Raw genomic sequence first — 17,821 nt, 5'->3', positions numbered from 1 at the left:
GGAATTAACTTTTTCAAATGTGATTTTCCTGGAAAAATCCCTACCTTTGTCTCTAATCTTATTGAGCAGCTAAAGTGCTGTAAATTCTTTCACGTAGTCAGTATAAAGTATTTTTCTCTTCTGTTTGATATCTGGACTTCTTCATTGAGGGTAAAAGAACATCATTACCTCAAAATAATGATTTGTGTGACCAGTTTATCGGTCATGTTTATGCGATTGGTTGATAATAAGCACTGAAGCATTTGATTCAGTCTTCAACTCACTGGTTATTTACTGAGAAATAAGATGAGTATCCTGCTGCCTCAACTCCTACTGCAGACACATCAATCTGCCACAACATTAAAACCACCGATATAGTATATGCCCTTCTGGTTCCAAACAGCTCTGACACTCAGGACCTCTGGGGTTCATCTCAGGACCTCTGGGGTTCATCTCAGGACCTCTGGGGTTCATCTCAGGACCTCTGGGGTTCATCTCAGGACCTCTGGGGTTCATCTCAGGACGGACCATGTTCCCATATAATAGTGAAGCGGATTTGTAGTAAACTTTTAGAGTATTGTAGAAGAAAATCTGCTTGTTTTCATTACCTGCTTTGGAGCAAATAAACTAGGTTGTAATGTTGTCAGAAGGTGGTATTATGGGCCACATGACACACTGCTTGAAAAAGAAGCATACGATAGCCATTGACAAGAGAAAGAAATGGAGGTTGTTGTTTTCAGTTAGCCAAATTGTAAATATTCTTTTATGTCAGCTGATATTTGCCGTGTGTTGTACCGCCTGGAAGCGACAACAGAAGAAATTATGTTAAATGTTGGCTATGTCAGCACTTATTCAAAAAAGATGATTCCTTGTTCCATGATATGTTTTAACCCTTTGTCAAAAAACAGTAAAACCAGCTCAAGCGAGCATACTGTATGTAGTTTTTAAAATTTAGCTGTTTCCATTACCTTTTGAAAACATGGCTGGTAGTAGGCAGTTGAATTCCACCAACAATCTTTTTAAATGAGAGAAGGTGATTTATTGACTATTTCTTGGATTGATTTAAAAGTGTATATTAAATATTTAGTAGGAAGAAGTAGCTCAACAAACTTTGATCATCTCCAGTTTTGGTGTTGAGATTTGCCTTTTTACTGTTGGTATGAAATCCAACCATGCTTTGGCAGTTCTGTGTATCATGTTTGTTACAAATTTCATTACTTGACTCCAGTACGACCTTAAATTAGTTCCACGTGTCTGGGCCACTGATGTAACTGATGGAGCTTCTCTTGACCTATATTGGCCAACATTCTGTGTTTTTTTTTTTGTTTGTTCTTTTATAACACACATTTTCTCTATTTTTCAGCTTAAAGTCCAAACCACAGATAAGCCGGGAGCCACTGTGCAATTCCGCAAGCTGCTGCTAAATCGATGCCAGAAGGAGTTTGAGAAGGACAAGGATGACGACGAGATCTTTGAGAAGAAGCAGAAAGAGCTGGAAGCTGCATCAGGGGTACAATGCTGTAATACGAAATATGGGCTGGGTTCTTTATTTGTGCGCAAAGGAAATGTTGTTGATGGTTTAGCTTTGCTGTGTGATAAGTATTTGAACTTGTGTATCACATCTATATTCAACATAGGGATGTTTTACAGGTAATATCTTGAACTTCAGAGCTACAGCTAACCTTCTCTCCTCTACAAATTCAGTATCATGTACGTGTTAATGTTTCCCCGGCAGGAGGAGGAGAAGCAGCGGCTCATTGAGGAGCTAGAAGACGCTAAAGACAAGGCCAGGAGACGCTCTCTGGGCAACATCAAGTTCATCGGTGAGCTGTTCAAGCTTAAAATGCTCACAGAGGTCATCATGCACGACTGCATTGTAAAGCTCCTCAAAAACCATGACGAGGAGTCCCTGGAGTGCCTGTGTAGACTGTTGTCCACCATTGGCAAGGACCTAGACTTTGAGAAGGCCAAGGTACAAAACACACATTTACTCACAGTGGCGGAGTGTGAGGAGGAAGAAGAGCTCGTTAGACACTCACTAAAAAGTTGTTCTTGTCTACAGCCACGTATGGACCAGTATTTCCATCAGATGGAGAAAATAATAAAGGAGAGGAAGACCACCTCCAGGATCCGCTTCATGCTGCAGGATGTTCTGGACCTAAGACGGGTAAATAATAATGCAAACACACATATTGTATACATTAAGTTAGTTTGTATGCAAAGCTGGAGGACTACAAGCTTTTCTCCTACATGGAAAATGGTCGTGAGAGAAATCAGTCGTCACTGTGAAGTGTTGTGAAAGCAGCTCTGGGTATAGAGTCACATGTTGAGTAATTACCTCCATGTCAAAGGCAGGCCATTATCAGCAAAGTATTTCATCAAACTCAGACTTGTTCAAGAGAATTTAACAAGAAATTCTGCCATATTACTTAGGAATTGTTAAATACTGTTTACTGACACATCACTTGTCCTCAGACATTTCTTTTTTGTTGCACGGGCATGTTTTGTGAATTATTTGTCATCTCTTGAAGTGCTCAGTCATGGTTTTTGTGATTTAGCACTTTGTGGTAGTTTTTGTGACTGTGTGTGTGTTCAAGACTACGTCTAGACTAAGCCGGCTAAATTTGAAACCACGTCTTTAGCTCTGAATTCTGGCCTTTTTCTTCTGTTTTGGGATTATACATCGGTAGCCTTTCACGTGCCGTGCACTTTACTGTTTGGACGTAGTCTGTGACTGTGTGTGGTGCTATACACAGCCCAGAGAAGCCTGCACTGGTCCTTTAGCCCTGGCCTGTGTGAATCTCATGTACGGGCTAAGAAAGAAGCGTCTTCCTCAGCTGTTTAATGCAGGGCAGCTCCCAAACACAGAGCTACTCTGTGCCGTAGGCTGAGACAACACTGTCCCTTTTAGTAGCATGTTAATTCATCTACTCTTGGCTGAATTAACACATCAACATAATCTTTAAAAAGACTATGTTGTGTCATGTGTGTGTCTCATGGTAATTTCCGGGTTTTTTTTAATTTTCCTGAACTTCCTTCTGTTTATTTCTGCTTTGTGAAACCAGTTCAGTCTCGTGGTGTTGGAGCTTATTCCTCTGAAGAAATGCTGCAGTCCCGTAGTTATTCTTCCAGTCCCACCCACACAGTGTTACAAAACCTGCTGTCTTTGGTCTTTTTTACAAATCAGCTGCTCCAAGTCAGTGTGGTGGCCCAGTTTCACTTTGTAACTCATACTGTATCTTTTTTTTTTTCCCCTTTCTCAACAACAACCGAGGTGACAGTAGGATGTTAGTCTTTTGATCCCTTTTAATTCTAGTCCATCATGACCACAGTGGTTGTAATAGTTGTACTGTGACACTGATTTAAAGAGAGAAATGCATGTTTATGCGGTGGTACCATCAACCAAAATGAGAAATACTTCAGTCCAATTAGATCAGTGTTGCTTATGTCTTTATAGTCACTAAAGGTAACATGGACAGAAAAATAGCAAATTTCCAGTCTTTTAACACATTTGATTGAAATTATCATTATTTTTTGCCTGTTTGTGTGTTTTTTAAAGACACATCCAAAACTCCTTGTGAAGGCAAATCATGTCAGAACCAGAGCAGCTGTTGTGTTGTTTTGTCATTGCTCACTGCTGTTCTGTTCTCCCCCATCAATCCCAGAACAACTGGGTGCCCCGGCGAGGCGACCAGGGCCCCAAGACCATCGACCAGATCCACAAAGAGGCTGAACTTGAGGAACATCGGGAGCAGATGAAGGTGCAACAAGCCCTCATCTCCAAGAAGGAGTCTAGTGGAGGCCCAGGAGGCAGGATGGGTGGAGGGGGTCCTGGAGGTCGTGGGGGCCCTCACACTTCAGGTCGTGGGGCTCCTCCCCAGGACGAGGGCTGGAATACAGTCCCCATCTCCAAAAACCGACCTATTGACACCTCTCGCCTTAGCAAAATCACTAAGGTAAGAGAGGACAGGCATGTTTCACCTGGTTAGGGCTGCAACTAACGACGAGTCGTTTGAGCGCGATACGTCATCAAAAGCGGAAGTGAGCGCGCAATGCAACAGAAATCACCTTCCGACTGGAGCGCGGAACACGGACGAACGTTGGCGCGGCATCGTGCATGTATTATGTATGCACGATGCAGCGCGGACGTCCGCGTTTAGATACAGCTGTATAGTAAACGCTGACATCCATGTTTACGATAGAACGCGGACATCCGCGCTGCATCGTGCATACATAATACATGCACGATGCCGCGCCAACGTTCGTCCGTGTTCCGCGCTCCAGTCGGAAGGTGATTTCTGTTGCATTGCGCGTTCACGTCAGCTTTTGATGACGTATCGTGCTCAGACGACTCGTCGTTAGTTGCAGCCCTACACCTGGTAATAATAGACATCGTAGCCATTCAATGCACACAAACACATTTTCATCAGTTTAATGCTACACAAACCAGTTTGTCGCTTGTTTCCAACAAACACTTTCTGTTTTCCAGACTCCTGTTCTTGACTTTAACAATCAGTTACTCGCCCCTGGTGGAAAAGGCACATGGGGGAGCTGGGGTAAGGGCAGCAGCGGTGGCACCAGTGCCAAACCTGCAGATTCTGGTAAGTCTTCCAGACGGATATGGTTATACATCAAATGAAAATACAGCTGAGCAAGTCAAAATGAAACTGAACTTATGTGTCTATTTTTCTCTCCAGGCTCAGAGTCAGGCAGCCGTCCAGCCACCAGCACTCTGAACAGGTTCTCAGCCTTGCAGCAGCCTTCGTCCTCCTCAGGCCCCTCACTGGACTCGGACAGAAGAGTTCCTCAGAGGTGAGCACCGTAACAATTCTCACTACCACCTACCATCTATTCAGATCTTGCTGACAAAGTGGGACTGTATAGAATTCTCAATTCCATGATGTATTTGTTGTGTTTCTCTGCAGAAACAGTTCGAGTCGAGAACGCAGTGACCGATTCGACCGCTCTGATCGTGGCAGTGACCGCTATGATCGCAGAGATGACCGCGACAGAAACCGGCTGCAGGTCACCAAACGCAGCTTCAGTCGTGAAAACGAGGAGCGGAGCCGGGAGAGAGAGCAGCGTGGGTCGGCCGATCCCGTACGCCGAGTGGCGAGTATGACAGACGACCGAGACCGAGGTAGCAGAGAACGAGCCAGGAGCAAAGAGAACGGTACGTGGTGGAACATAGCTGTGGTGTGGACTTAAAGTAGATGTTTTATATGTTAGCTGAAGATCTTTCTACCGGGCTAAGTGATAAATAAAAACTGAGTTACAAGCTCGATCCTACTGCAAAATGGAGGACTCTAAGGTTAACAGTTATCCATTTCAGAGCTCCAGGGTCAACACCAGTACAAACATAGATACATTACCAATTCTCCTGATCTTACACATGCATGTGTGGAATATTTATAGGTCGGAAGTCTATATGGGGCTCTGTGGCCCTAAAGTCATATTTTATTTACACTTCTTCACCTGATATGAAGGAATAAAGTTTGCAAGACACAGCTTCAGTCTTATGTCAAGCACATGTAGTCATAGGTAACTACTGGCTGCTTATCTGACAAAAGAGTGTTTCGATCAAAATTTCAGTGTCCGTTAGATCAGGATTTTTATATGAATGGCGACTTTAAAATTTAATGAAGACATGATCTTTGCCAGACTTTAATAACTGCATGTGTTTTCTGCCACCTGCACAATTAAAATGCATCTCTAAGAATCTGGTTCCCTCAGAGCTCCAGATTATGTAGATGTAATTTTGGAGGGGGGGGGTGAGCTAATATTGGCACAAAAACAGCTGAGAGGCAACCAAGACCCATTTTTTCCTGCCACGTCCGAACTGTAAAGAAGCTGTTTTGCTTTTTTTTTGTCTGAAGTTGCATATCTTTAAATTTCTGGAGTTGGTGTTTTATTTCTATTTTTGTTTTGCGTGTGAACAGTGAAGCGGGAAACAGCTGCCACCCCTCCACCTCCCCAGACCCCCACCAAGCCTGCCTTGACAGAGGAGGAGTTGGACAAGAAGTCCACGGCCATCATTGAGGAGTACCTCCATATCAACGACATGAAGGTAAACACTGAGTAAACTCCCCTGCAGACATCGGTGTGTAGCCCAGAATTTGTGAGTGCATGGACTGTACACATTACTGGTGTGTTTGCTGCACGAAAGATTCTCCATCATCCACACTTTTACAATTTATCTTTAGTAGAGTTGTAATTGAAGTAGTCGCTGTTGGACTTTGGAGGTACTGTGATTTGTGCACAGTTTCTATTGACTGTTATCTAAACATCGTAGGAAGTTCTAAATTCTCCAGAAATCTTGTGCTATGTCTCGAAACTATGCTTCAGACAGAAACACAACAAACTCAGCAGAAGGGCATTCCAGAGTACTCACCCTGTGTGAGGAATAATCACTGACACGGTTCGGTCACCAGTTGCTTTATCCTGTAAAAAAAAACTCCAAATCACAGCCTGTCTTTCAGAAAGTTTCACAGGAGTTCATGTGTTTCTTCGTTTGATGTAAAAGGTGTATAGGTGCGTGTGTGTGTTGTAATATGAGTGGAACTGCCTACCTGTCTACTGTCTGTATTTACGGTGTGTTTTGGTCAACACACACAAATGCAGAAACCGTGAACTGGCCTTTACCTAATAACAGAAGAATGCAGGTACACGCTGCCAAGCAGTTGAGGCCGGAAGAAGCCTTATGAGTTACCACTGACTGTCTGTCCCCCTCTGTCCCAACAGGAGGCTCTGCAGTGTGTGCAGGAGATGAACAGCACTCCGCTCCTGTTTGTGTTCGTACGAAACGGGCTGGAGTCGACACTGGAGCGCAGCACCATCGCCAGGGAGCACATGGGCCTGCTGCTGCACCAGCTCATCAAGACCGGCATCCTCCCAACACAACAGTACTATAAAGGGTCAGTATGGAGCTCCACAGAGGTGGTGCCACAAATAAATACAAACTAATAGACGGCTATTAAAGTAAACATGAACATATGAGGCAAAGAGCAAATTCAGTTTGACCAAACTTTTCTGTGAGATACATTACTGTTTTAAGAGTTTTAAGACTTGACTAATAAAGTTTACAACAGCAAGACTTAAAATTACCAGATGCCCACAGGGAAAATGCTGGCTTTAGCTTTGAAATTAGTCTCTGAAAAGTGATTTTCTTTTCAGCAGTTGGTGAAATTAATAAATCTTTATAGCACTCCTTTGCCAAAGAAAGGCAGGTTCCATATGTCGGTGTCGGCGTGGTGCCGGCCTGCGTTGCTGTTCCATCTGTTGAGAAATGTTCAGCTTGTTCTTCATTCCTTAATCCTTAAATGAACTTTAATGTCGGTGTACTCTGTATGTTTTTCAGGCTTCAGGAGATCCTGGAGGTGGCTGAAGACATGGCAATAGACATCCCCCACATCTGGCTTTACCTGGCAGAACTGATCACTCCCGTTCTTCATGAGGGAGGCATCCCCATGGGAGAACTTTTCAGGTTAGTCCCACAACTCCAGAAAAAGTGACACGAACTTTCAAGTTGTTGTACATTTGGTAGTTTTGTGTTTAACTCATGCTGACCTGTTTGATCTCCAGGGAGATTTCAAAGCCTTTGATCCCGCTGGGCAAAGCTGGAGTCCTTCTGGTCCACATCCTCACTTTACTCTGCAAAGGAATGGTAGGAGTGATTATGATAATCAGTGTTTTATTTTGTTGTGTGTACATGTTATTAGCATGATTTAATGCAGCTTTTTTCACTGAGCAGTTTTACGTAAACCCTCAGTGTTTTACAACCTGTCAGTTTGTTACGGTAGAAAAACCTCTTGAACACCATAATTAACACATGTTGGAATCAAAGTCAGATCAGTGTTAATGTGATCAGTGAATGTGTTTGTGCATCAGTCTGCTTACGTCTGTATCTCCTCCATCAGAGCCATAAAAAGGCGGGCACAATGTGGAGGGAGGCAGGCCTCCGGTGGAAAGACTTCCTCCCTGAGGATGTCGACGTCAACAAGTTTGTGACAGAAAAGGTGAGAAATGAAACTGATGGTCTGACTCCAAGTCTGGTTTTGTCATAGACATCAATGTAATCCTGTGTGTATTAAAAAATAATAAGAACCAGGAAGCTCAGGTCCAGACTGTGTCCCTGCTGGATTCTTGCAATAAGAAAACAATCATGAAAAGTTAAATGTGAGTTTGTTTTTACATACTGGAGAACCAAAGGGAGAAAAGGTAAAGAGTTAAAGACGCTGATTTCAGTTTCATCAAAAAAGACTTAAAATATTTTTTCTTTACTTCTGTCAGTGTAACATTATTTATGAAAAGTTTCTGAATGCACTTTCAGCAAAACCCGACTGGAAAATCCCCTCTGACAAAACATAAAATTCCAATATCGACTTATTAAATTGGTTTTATTTTTAAATGTCTAATGCACTTATTCATTTATCCACTTGTTTTCTGGTGCCTATTCAGATCCATGATCGATAATTGCTTAATGATATTTGGGGTGATTATTGCTAATAGTGCTGCATTTAAGAATGATCTAGATTGTTGATGAAGTGCTCGGTCGATACAATGTGGAAAACACTGAGAAAAATACCCATTAGAAGAGTTATGTGATCAGATTTATTTGTTTTTTTTTGTGACAAGCAGTTTGTCAAATTGAAAATTTGTGATTTTTTTATATAATACACACACACACACCCACACACGTGTGTGTGTATATATATATATAGTGCAGCCCAAGAAAAATGAACTTGTGTTTTTATGATAAACCTGTAGATCAGTCAACTGATCTGTTCAGCTTAAATTGTTCCACTACTGAAAATCATTGCTAAAATGTAAATCACGTGATAAAAATGTCGATTAGTTCTTGCTCTTCTTCCATGGGTGCTTGGTATGGTGTTATGGTGGTCTTTTAAAGTCTGAAGTGAAATATGGTGAGCTCTCATGCTCATGATGTCTCTCTGTGTTTAGAATGTGGAGTTCACACTGGGCGACGAGTCAGAGAAGAGCCGAAAGAAGGAGCTGAGCTCTACGGAGTTGACCAAACAGCTGGACAGACTGATCCAGGACAAGGCCGACAACCAGAGGATCTTTGACTGGGTTGAGGTTGGTGTCCTTCTTCATTTTTGTTTCTTTGTAGTTTTACTGAACGCCTAGAAGAAGGCTTCGTTGATGTCTGGGTCAACAAGTTTTTAAGTAGCACACTAATGAAATCAGCTTTAGCAACTTTTAGATTTTTTTCCTTTAATTCAATGAAGTCAGGTTTAGTTGTGACTGCAGGGAGGGGGCATACAGAGGAAATTATTGCGATTACAGATCATAAACCAATTTGCAGTTTTGCAAGCCCAATTTAGACCAATGTAGCTCAACGTAGGATCAACTAAGAGCTAAACAGGAATGAAAACACAGAGATAACACATTAGCTTCCTTCACAAATACCACAGTATTTCCTTTAAACCATAAAGTTTAGAATCTATTGTACCTTGTTGCCATTTTCAACTGGAGTCACACCTTCCTCTACTGCTCATCTCTACTTATTTTTATCACTTATTTCTCTCTCTGTGCTCCTTATTGTCTGTACCGTGTGCTTTTCAGTTTGCTACATGCATTCAGTGGCCTTGCAATAGAAAACTTTTTATCAAAAATGGCAACATAAAACACAAGAAGTACATTTCAAAATAAAACTCCACATATTTTAATGCCGATTTCTGCATGTGTGAATACATTTTTCTGTTTGTAGGCCAACCTAGATGAGCAGCAGACCTCCTCCAACATGTTTGTCAGAGCGCTGATGACCTGCATCTGCCAGTCAGCGATCATCTGTGAGTCAATCCTGGAACGTTCTCAGTCCTTATTAAACACTGTTAGTAATAGTGGGTAATTGTGGATTATATATAGAAAGACTGAGATCACTGTGAGCATGTGAATGAAAATATGCCAGCGAGGTACAAAATATGCTCCAGTTTCAGTGTTAAACTAACGTAGAAACCCACACTTTTGTGCTGCAGGTGAAAACCCCTACAAGGTGGATGGTGAGCAGATCAAGCAGAGGGCCAAGCTGCTGCAGAAATACCTGAAAGATGAACAGAAGGAGCTGCAGGCTCTGTATGCCCTGCAGGCCCTAATGGTGCAGATGGAGCAGCCTGCCAGTAAGTAACTCACTCAAACTCATGGTGTCATTTGTCATATAAATATGAGACATGATCAAAAAAATCAGTGGCTATAAAACAGAAAAAACTGTTCTGGATTTAAATTTAACAGCTTTCCCCTTCAAAGTAATCTTTCCGTGCAGTGGTACATTCTTCCCACTGTTGCTGTCACATTTGGAAACATCCAGTTCTGTAAAGCCTTAGTTATGCTCCTTTGGGAACACGTTCATGAGCAGCTGTGGACACCACAAGCCCAGAATTGTTATTATAATATCTTATAGGCTGCTTGGAAAACCTGTTCCATTATTGATACTAGATAAACTTTATATGTAGCGTTCAAGTGCACCACACTCCTTGTAGTCCGTCATTCGGATCTCTAGAGATCCCGGTAACACTGGTCTGCTCACGTCAAACACAACACACGCTGCATCTCCTCCACTGTGTCGGAATATTGACCCTTCAACTTTAATTAGATTTTGGGGAGGAGTAAAAAGCTGCAGGGGGCAAAATCTGAGGTGGAGAGTGACGATGTGTTTTGGTGCAGACAAGTTACTTGCATGTTCTCAGTGAGTGAGTGCATTGTCATGATGGATCATTATTTATTTGCCAAAATGTTTTCCCTCAAGTACCCTGGGACTTTACAGTAGAACTCAGTGTTTACAGCTCAGATATGGGGACTCATTTAGAGTACAACCCCATGAATGTAGAACAAGGCCGCACTCCTCGTTCAGTCCTGGACTCTGTGCACTCGTTATGTCCCCAGAGCCAGGGGATGAGGAGAGTATCAAATGTAAAGAAAGCCGGGTAATGAGGCAGGAAAACTGATCATGTAACAAAAAGAATATTTATCTACAAAAATGATGAACGAAACCAAATCCAGCACAAAGCTTCCTAAACACGAAGCTGATCCCACTATCAAAGTCCTTTAAGCACCACACTCTTGGCTTTAGGTAGAATGTGAGACATGACCACAGCACAGTAGCAGCTGATCTGGTCCACTGGCAACGACGATCAGGGTGGCTCAGCTTTAAACAATCCCCGCTGTTTGTAAAGGAGACACAGGAGCACCTGGCCACTCCCACTGGGGATAATCTGAGAAAAAACACAACCTACCTTACCTACACACAAACACACTCCTCCACTGCAAACAGTGGCTGTTTGATCTGTGGATGGGAGCTGCAGATGAACCTCTCATCACCAGTGATGGTCCTCAACATGAAGGTTGGCTAATCCCAGCCTGCTGACTGAGATCTTCTCTGTCCTCAACACAGTCCTGATGTTCACCGGTGATGTTACAGAAAATCTTGCATCATGAGAGTCACGTCACGCCTGATGTTTGCACATCAACGCTCTGCACTCTGTGCTCTGCAGGAACAGATTTAAAATGTTTTCATCACACCTCATATTTGACATTTGTGACCACTTTCAAATGCACATTTCTGTCACTATATATATTTTCTGCTAAAACAAATGAGATCGATTCACTTCATTCCCCAATATGACATTGTCAGAAATGCAGCATTTTTTTCTTTGTAAATGCAGCATTTGTTTATCAGTTATTGATCAGGAATCACGGCAACATAGAACGTGTTCATTTAATATAGATGTACCCACAAACAAAATGATCTTGCGCTGAGCACAGGTGTGTGTTCTGCATGTGTACGTTATGTACGGATACCGAATGACGTGACCTAAATGTGTAGCAGGCGGGGGAATTAATGGGACTCAGAAACACCCCCACAATTTAATCAGTTGTTCCTTGTATCATTTCTGATGGATAAGTCCTGATAAGTCCTCAGTGGTGGATTTGTCGTAGGATCACAATCGTGATCATCAGCAGGCAGCTGATGTAGTGTTCACTTGTTGTCATGGTTACAGTGAAGCTGTGCTGCTATCTCGCAATGATACAGAAATCTTCAACAAATCTGTGGATCTAGTCTATAAGTCGCGTCACTAAAAATATCTAATCAGTTGGTCCTTGTGTCATTTCTGACCTTCCCTGAAAATTTCATCCAAATCCGTTAGTCTGGTTTTGAGAAATGTTGCGAACAAACAGACAAACCAACACTGATCATCACATAACTCCTCCACTTTCCTTGGCGGAGTAATAAATGTTTATGTTGGTGGCTTTGTGGTGAAATTTGCTTTAAATAGGAAATAACTTGAACCTTTCCTGTCTCCCTCCCCCCGTCAGATCTGCTGCGGATGTTCTTTGACACTCTGTACGATGAGGACGTGATCAAAGAGGAGGCCTTCTACAAGTGGGAGTCCAGCAAAGACCCCGCTGAGCAGCAGGGTAAGGGCGTGGCCCTCAAGTCCGTCACCGCCTTCTTCATGTGGCTCCGCGAGGCCGAGGACGAATCCGACAACAGCTAGGAGCCAGTGCAGAAGCAGCGGAAGTTCAGAAAGGATTCTTGGGGAGAGCGAATGTTCTGTGGATGATTCAGAAGCTGAATCAGCGAAATCCTTCTGCATAAACAGAAAAAAAATCAAGAAAAAAAATTCTTCAACTGGGAGAGATTGTATTATGGATCGAACGTTCGATCATTTTTTTTTTGTTTTTTTTTGTTTGTTTTGGGTTTCTCGTTTTCCCTGCGCAACCGAATGTCTTTTTTGAAATAAATAAAAATATGGGATTAAATAGAGAGAATAGATATGAGAGAGAGAGAATGCTGAGAAGCGTTACAAGCCGTGGGAGATACAGTAATGCTGTTTCCTCCAGTATTTTTTTGAGATTGTTTTCAAATGGCTTTTCCTCGCCACGGCAACACTATTCAAGACATTTTGCTTAATGACAGATATTAAAAAACAAACTTGAGGCTGTTCACATCTATATTTTTGATGAATCACCCTTTGTCATGTGGACGCGACGCGGCACATGTACGCTGTTTGATCTACATGACGCGATGATGTAGGCAACTGGCTTTTTGTTTCTGTTTTCCGACGACGGATGATTGGAGTGCGTGTTTTTTTAAAAAAAACAGAAAACTACAAAGAAAAGTGGTGAGAGCTGTCTAACAGACATTTCAGACAGGAGCGACAGTAACAGTTGTGGACTACCGAGGATTTCACGCTGACTTTATGAGGACGTGTCACTGAGGAGAGGGGTAACGAACACTGAGCGTTTTGCTGCTGGGGGTGACGATGCTTCCCTGACACCCCGGCCCCCTCACCCATCCTGTAACGTGTCTGTTTTACTCGTGACCTGCGCTTCAAAAAACAAACTGTGGACTGAGAAAGGGAGAGCAAGAGCGAGGGCTCACGGCTGCACCCTCCTCCAAAGCCTGTTGTTGAATTTTAAAGGAGATAAAATATCACTATTGAAACTTGAATAAAGTATAGAGACAAAAATCCACTTTAATGAAAAAGGACTTTAAAAAAGTAAAGTTTAACAGTACCAATCCTAAGGCCTTTTTTTGCTTCCATGAATGGAAATGCATTTCAGGAGAGTTCTGTAAATATGTGATGGATAGTTTTTTGGTTTTTTTCAAAGAGAAAATGCTAATGTAACCCCCTCCTCTGAAACAAAGTGGCAGTTTTTCCCTGTATTTATATTTTTCTCTCCACAGCTGGCAGAAGGTGCTTGTAATTATCCAACCCAAGTCATTGATTACAGTTTAATTGAAAATTTGTAAATACTTTTTTGCTTTACTTTATTAAAAAGATATTTAATTAAAGAAAATTAATGCCTCTTTTCATGTCCAAAACTGGAAGAGTTAATAAAGATCGTTGCAAATACACGTGAGACGCCAGTGCTTGTGCTTTTATGATGGCAGGTCGACTTTCCTTTGCCTCCTTGATGCTGAATGTTCACTTCCCTCTGTGCTGCCAGACAGTTTTATGGTGGTGGTCAGGCTGAGACCACCACTGACGTTAGGGAGGCAAAATGTCATGTACATTTTTTTTTTTTCAACAAATCCCTGTAGATAACATACAGTGCCTGCCAAAAAAAAGGTTGTCGCTTGGATTTAACTCAGCAAATAGTTAAGATCCTTCCATTGGATAATTACTGCAGTGATGAATATGTTTCAGCTGCAACAACTTATTTATCCCTAGCTGATGCAGTGAGGAGCTTCTCATTTCTTAAACAACCATGTTGGAAGACCTATCCTGTAGTCATGGAAAGGATGTTAATCTGTTTCAGAAGGGTCAAATTATTGGCCTGCTTCAAGCAAAGAAAACAACTAAGGAGATTTCTGAAACTACTAAAAGGTAAAGAACCGTCTAACGCGTTATTAAAAGCTGGTAGGGTAGTGGTGAACCATCATCTACGAGGAACAAATGTGGTCAGAACGAACTCTTAGCTGATTGTAGGAAATCAACAGTAGAACTAACGGCTATGTTTAATAGTGACAGTAAGAACATTTCCACTCTTGCAATGTGAAGGAAACTCAAAGGATTGGGACTACACAGCTGTAGCTCTAAGAAAACCACTGAACAGTGAGGATAACCAGAAAAAAAGACTTAAATTTGCTAGGTAACAGAAAGATTGGACTCTGGAGCAATGACAGAAAGTAATGTGGTCTGATAAGTCCAGATTTACCCTGTTCTAAAGTGACGGGGGCATCAGGGTAAGAAGAGAGGCAGATGAAGTGATGCACTCATCATGTCTAGTGCCTACCATCCTGTGGGGGTTAGGGTTATGATCTGGGGTTGGTCAGGTTCAGCAACGTTATGTTCCCAAAGAATGAGGTCAGCTGACTACCTGAATTATCTGAATGACCAGGTCTTTACATCAGTGGAGTTTTTCTTCCCTGATGGCATGGACATGTTTCAAGATGATGATACCAGGATTCATGGGGCTCACATTGAGAATGAGTGGCTCAAGGAGCATGAGATGGATCGACCTCCACAGAGTCCAGACCTCATCCCTACTGAGAATCTTTGGGATGTTCTGGAGAAGACTTTGTCCGACTCTCCCATCATCAATATAAGATCATGGTGAAAAATGAATGCATCTCTGGGCAGAAATAAATGCTGTGAGACTGCAGAAGCTTATTGAAACGATGCCACAATGAATGAGTGCCGTACTCAAAGCTAAAGGCGGTCCAATGAAGTATTAGAATGTGAGACTTTTTTTTTTTTGGACTGGCAGTGTAGTTATGTACTGAATTACTCATTCATGTTATTTACCAAAACTGAAAAAAATGTGTTTAGAAGTACATGAGAGCTCATGTACAGTATACCGGTAATTACTTTTTTACGTTACCTTTAGTTGATTACAATTAGGAAAAGTCGCTAAATTTATGTTTTTTAAATTGTTAATAAAGCTTATTAGATAATTACTTTTTAATGCCATATGATAATTACAAGAAAGACACTTAAAAATGTCCTTGTTTGGTTGAGATATCACACTGTCCATCCAACTTTTGTTTTTTTTCACTTTCAGCTGCAGATTCTGGGTCAGTCTCCGTTGTTCAGAAGTTTGTATGACTTTTTTCATAACTCTTAAATGTAGCTTTCATCCCTACAGTCTTTAGGAGTCGTCTGTGTAGGATCTCATTCATCCAGGTCATGGTTATCCAAAGTAGTTGAAATCAATCCACTGGACTTAAGAAAGTTCCTTGATGACGTTTCACCTCTCATCCAAGAGGCTTCTTCAGTTCTGGTGGTGGTTGGTGTTGCCTCAGCTTTTAAACCTTTGTCTTTAGGAGTCTGTACAAAAGCTTCAATCAAATCCACAGCAGGATCTAAAACATAAACTCTTTACATTCTAAGACATGTACAGTTTCTTTATATAAAAAGGTGCATTTTTATATTGCATAAACTTTTCAGTAGCGATAATACAAAATCTTTGAATTGCTACAAAATCAGTGTAAGTATTTGAATCAGTCTATTTAGTTTTATATGGTTGAATGAAGGGATCAGGGCTGGAGCTAATGTCAAGCTAACGGCCTTCCAAAGCTTCCTTTCTTTTTTGTTTTTCTAAAAAGCTGAGGCATGATATTTGTCGCTTGGCTTTTAGCTAAACCTTGGCATTTACCAGCTCTAGTGTAGACCTCACAGGAGCTGTAGCTGCTGACGTGTATCAGTTGTTAGAGCAGATATCCCGTTGCAGGTTGGAGACTGATTCCCTGAGAGACGGTGCGTTGGGACAGACAGCCTGTTGGTTGGAACGTTTCAGCTGGCCTCAAGAAATAGTTCTGTGGTCAGCGGGAGAAATTATGTAACTGGTAGCTGGGACCACAGGCCAGAAAAACATGGATGAGGCATCTGTTATGTCATCCCCGTGTTTCTAGCGTGATGGCTGCCTACAGTCAGGAGCTTCACACTGAACTCAACACTGCTGGACTTTTAGGGGAACTCCAGACGGCGAGGCATCTGAGAACCTTCATTTGGTTACAAAAAAAAAAAAGAGTTCAAGATGGACAAAGAGCCAAGAAACACCAGAATGATTCTGCAGAGTTGCAGTTTTGAATAGATTTCAAGCGTTTATTTTCCTCCCTTAGGCTTTGAGCACTGCAGTGTTTTAATTCATTGCAGTTTGGGAGTTAACGCCGTTTAATGTCATGAAACAAAGACTGATTTACAAATGCTGAATTATGTTTTAGTCAGTATTCAGACAAATAATACAAAGCCTAAATGTTTACAGCAGAAAACTTGATGAAGTAAAAGGAAAATATATAAACAAATCATCATTTTTAGAATTGGAATATCAAAGCATTCAGTACAAAAACCCACTGGAGTGTAAATGTCCCTGGGAATTGCAGTCTTGACTAAAACTAAATTAGATATGTAGAAAATGTAGGTAGATGCAACATTAAATGGGGTTGATCCCATCAAATATTTCTTGATAGGTTCTTTATAGGTGCAAATGTACATTTTAAGTTCCAGCTAAACACATTTTCTACTTTCACTACACTACCTGCAGCTGCCTGTCTCAGGTCTAATCCAGTGTCATTCTGGACAGTTGTAGAGACCAGTCAAACCACTACATCCACTGGTCTCACTGGCGTTGTCAGCTGTGAATGTCAAGGTACCGTGTATGATTACTGAGGGCTTTTACACTACACAGTTCATAGACTGTTTCCACAGACCTCCTCATTTCAAAAATCCTCAAGTAGTTTCTCTTTACAAAGACTGTTGAATACAAACTGAATCTTTTTTCCTGCTACGGTGTATTCACACACCCTATTTGTAGGAGTTTGCACTATTTATTTACCATAGCATGTTTTCAACTGTGTAGGGGAAATTATTTCTATTTCTATTATGACACAATAACTGAGACCCAAAAAAAGTATTCAGCTTCTCAAACCCGTTCCAGCTCCTTTAGTGACATGAGTTGTGTTTATGTTTTGCAATCATCAAAGCAATTCATGCCACAGACTTTCACAGTTCTGGTCCACAGGATTTCAAGGTGCATCACATTGGCGGCTCCCCATTTGTATAAAGTTTATGTTAACGCCACAAAGCATTTGTCCGTTAACTGTAGCCTACTTTTTCACAGACTCAACTGGTTTCCTGTTGAAGAGCACCTGCCAATCATCACCAGTCACATGCCCATCAAGTTTTCAAGCAGCACAATCCCTGACATCCAAAAAGCACTTTGGACATCCATGTTTCCTTTGATCCTGCCCAGTTTTCCAGTCCCTGCCAGTGCAATTATCCCAACAAAATGATGCTGCCGCCACCATGCATGTTGTTGATAGGATGAAGGGAGGTGTTTGTTTTTGTACATGATGATCAAATAATTCAGTTTAGAA

General features: G+C 41.7%; 1 protein-coding gene and 1 non-coding gene across 10 annotated transcripts in view; both read left to right on the top strand.

Moving 5' to 3' along the window:
• Positions 1-13,858, top strand: part of LOC110971897 (eukaryotic translation initiation factor 4 gamma 1) — a 47,129-nt gene extending 33,271 nt beyond the window's left edge. For all 9 annotated transcript variants that reach the window (XM_022222336.2, XM_022222330.2, XM_022222322.2 and 6 more), the window contains 16 exons: positions 1,343-1,489; positions 1,715-1,951; positions 2,042-2,146; positions 3,645-3,935; positions 4,469-4,580; positions 4,677-4,791; positions 4,905-5,152; positions 5,919-6,046; positions 6,721-6,893; positions 7,337-7,462; positions 7,561-7,642; positions 7,896-7,994; positions 8,941-9,075; positions 9,710-9,791; positions 9,978-10,118; positions 12,313-13,858. In XM_022222336.2, coding sequence (XP_022078028.2) covers positions 1,343-1,489; positions 1,715-1,951; positions 2,042-2,146; positions 3,645-3,935; positions 4,469-4,580; positions 4,677-4,791; positions 4,905-5,152; positions 5,919-6,046; positions 6,721-6,893; positions 7,337-7,462; positions 7,561-7,642; positions 7,896-7,994; positions 8,941-9,075; positions 9,710-9,791; positions 9,978-10,118; positions 12,313-12,494 — 2,403 coding nt within the window. In that variant the 3' untranslated portion in view covers positions 12,495-13,858. The remainder of the gene's footprint in view (positions 1-1,342; positions 1,490-1,714; positions 1,952-2,041; positions 2,147-3,644; positions 3,936-4,468; positions 4,581-4,676; positions 4,792-4,904; positions 5,153-5,918; positions 6,047-6,720; positions 6,894-7,336; positions 7,463-7,560; positions 7,643-7,895; positions 7,995-8,940; positions 9,076-9,709; positions 9,792-9,977; positions 10,119-12,312) is intronic.
• LOC127536957 (small nucleolar RNA SNORD66) lies at positions 1,202-1,259 on the top strand. Its single transcript, XR_007946212.1, has one exon. It is a non-coding gene; the product is annotated as a small nucleolar RNA SNORD66 (small nucleolar RNA).
• Positions 13,859-17,821: the final 3,963 nt, after the last annotated feature.

Source organism: Acanthochromis polyacanthus, chromosome 13 (assembly GCF_021347895.1).
Source record: "Acanthochromis polyacanthus isolate Apoly-LR-REF ecotype Palm Island chromosome 13, KAUST_Apoly_ChrSc, whole genome shotgun sequence".
NCBI lineage: Eukaryota > Metazoa > Chordata > Actinopteri > Pomacentridae > Acanthochromis > Acanthochromis polyacanthus.
Note: the sequence above shows the minus strand (reverse complement) of the source record. Positions and strands in the feature narration are given on the sequence as shown.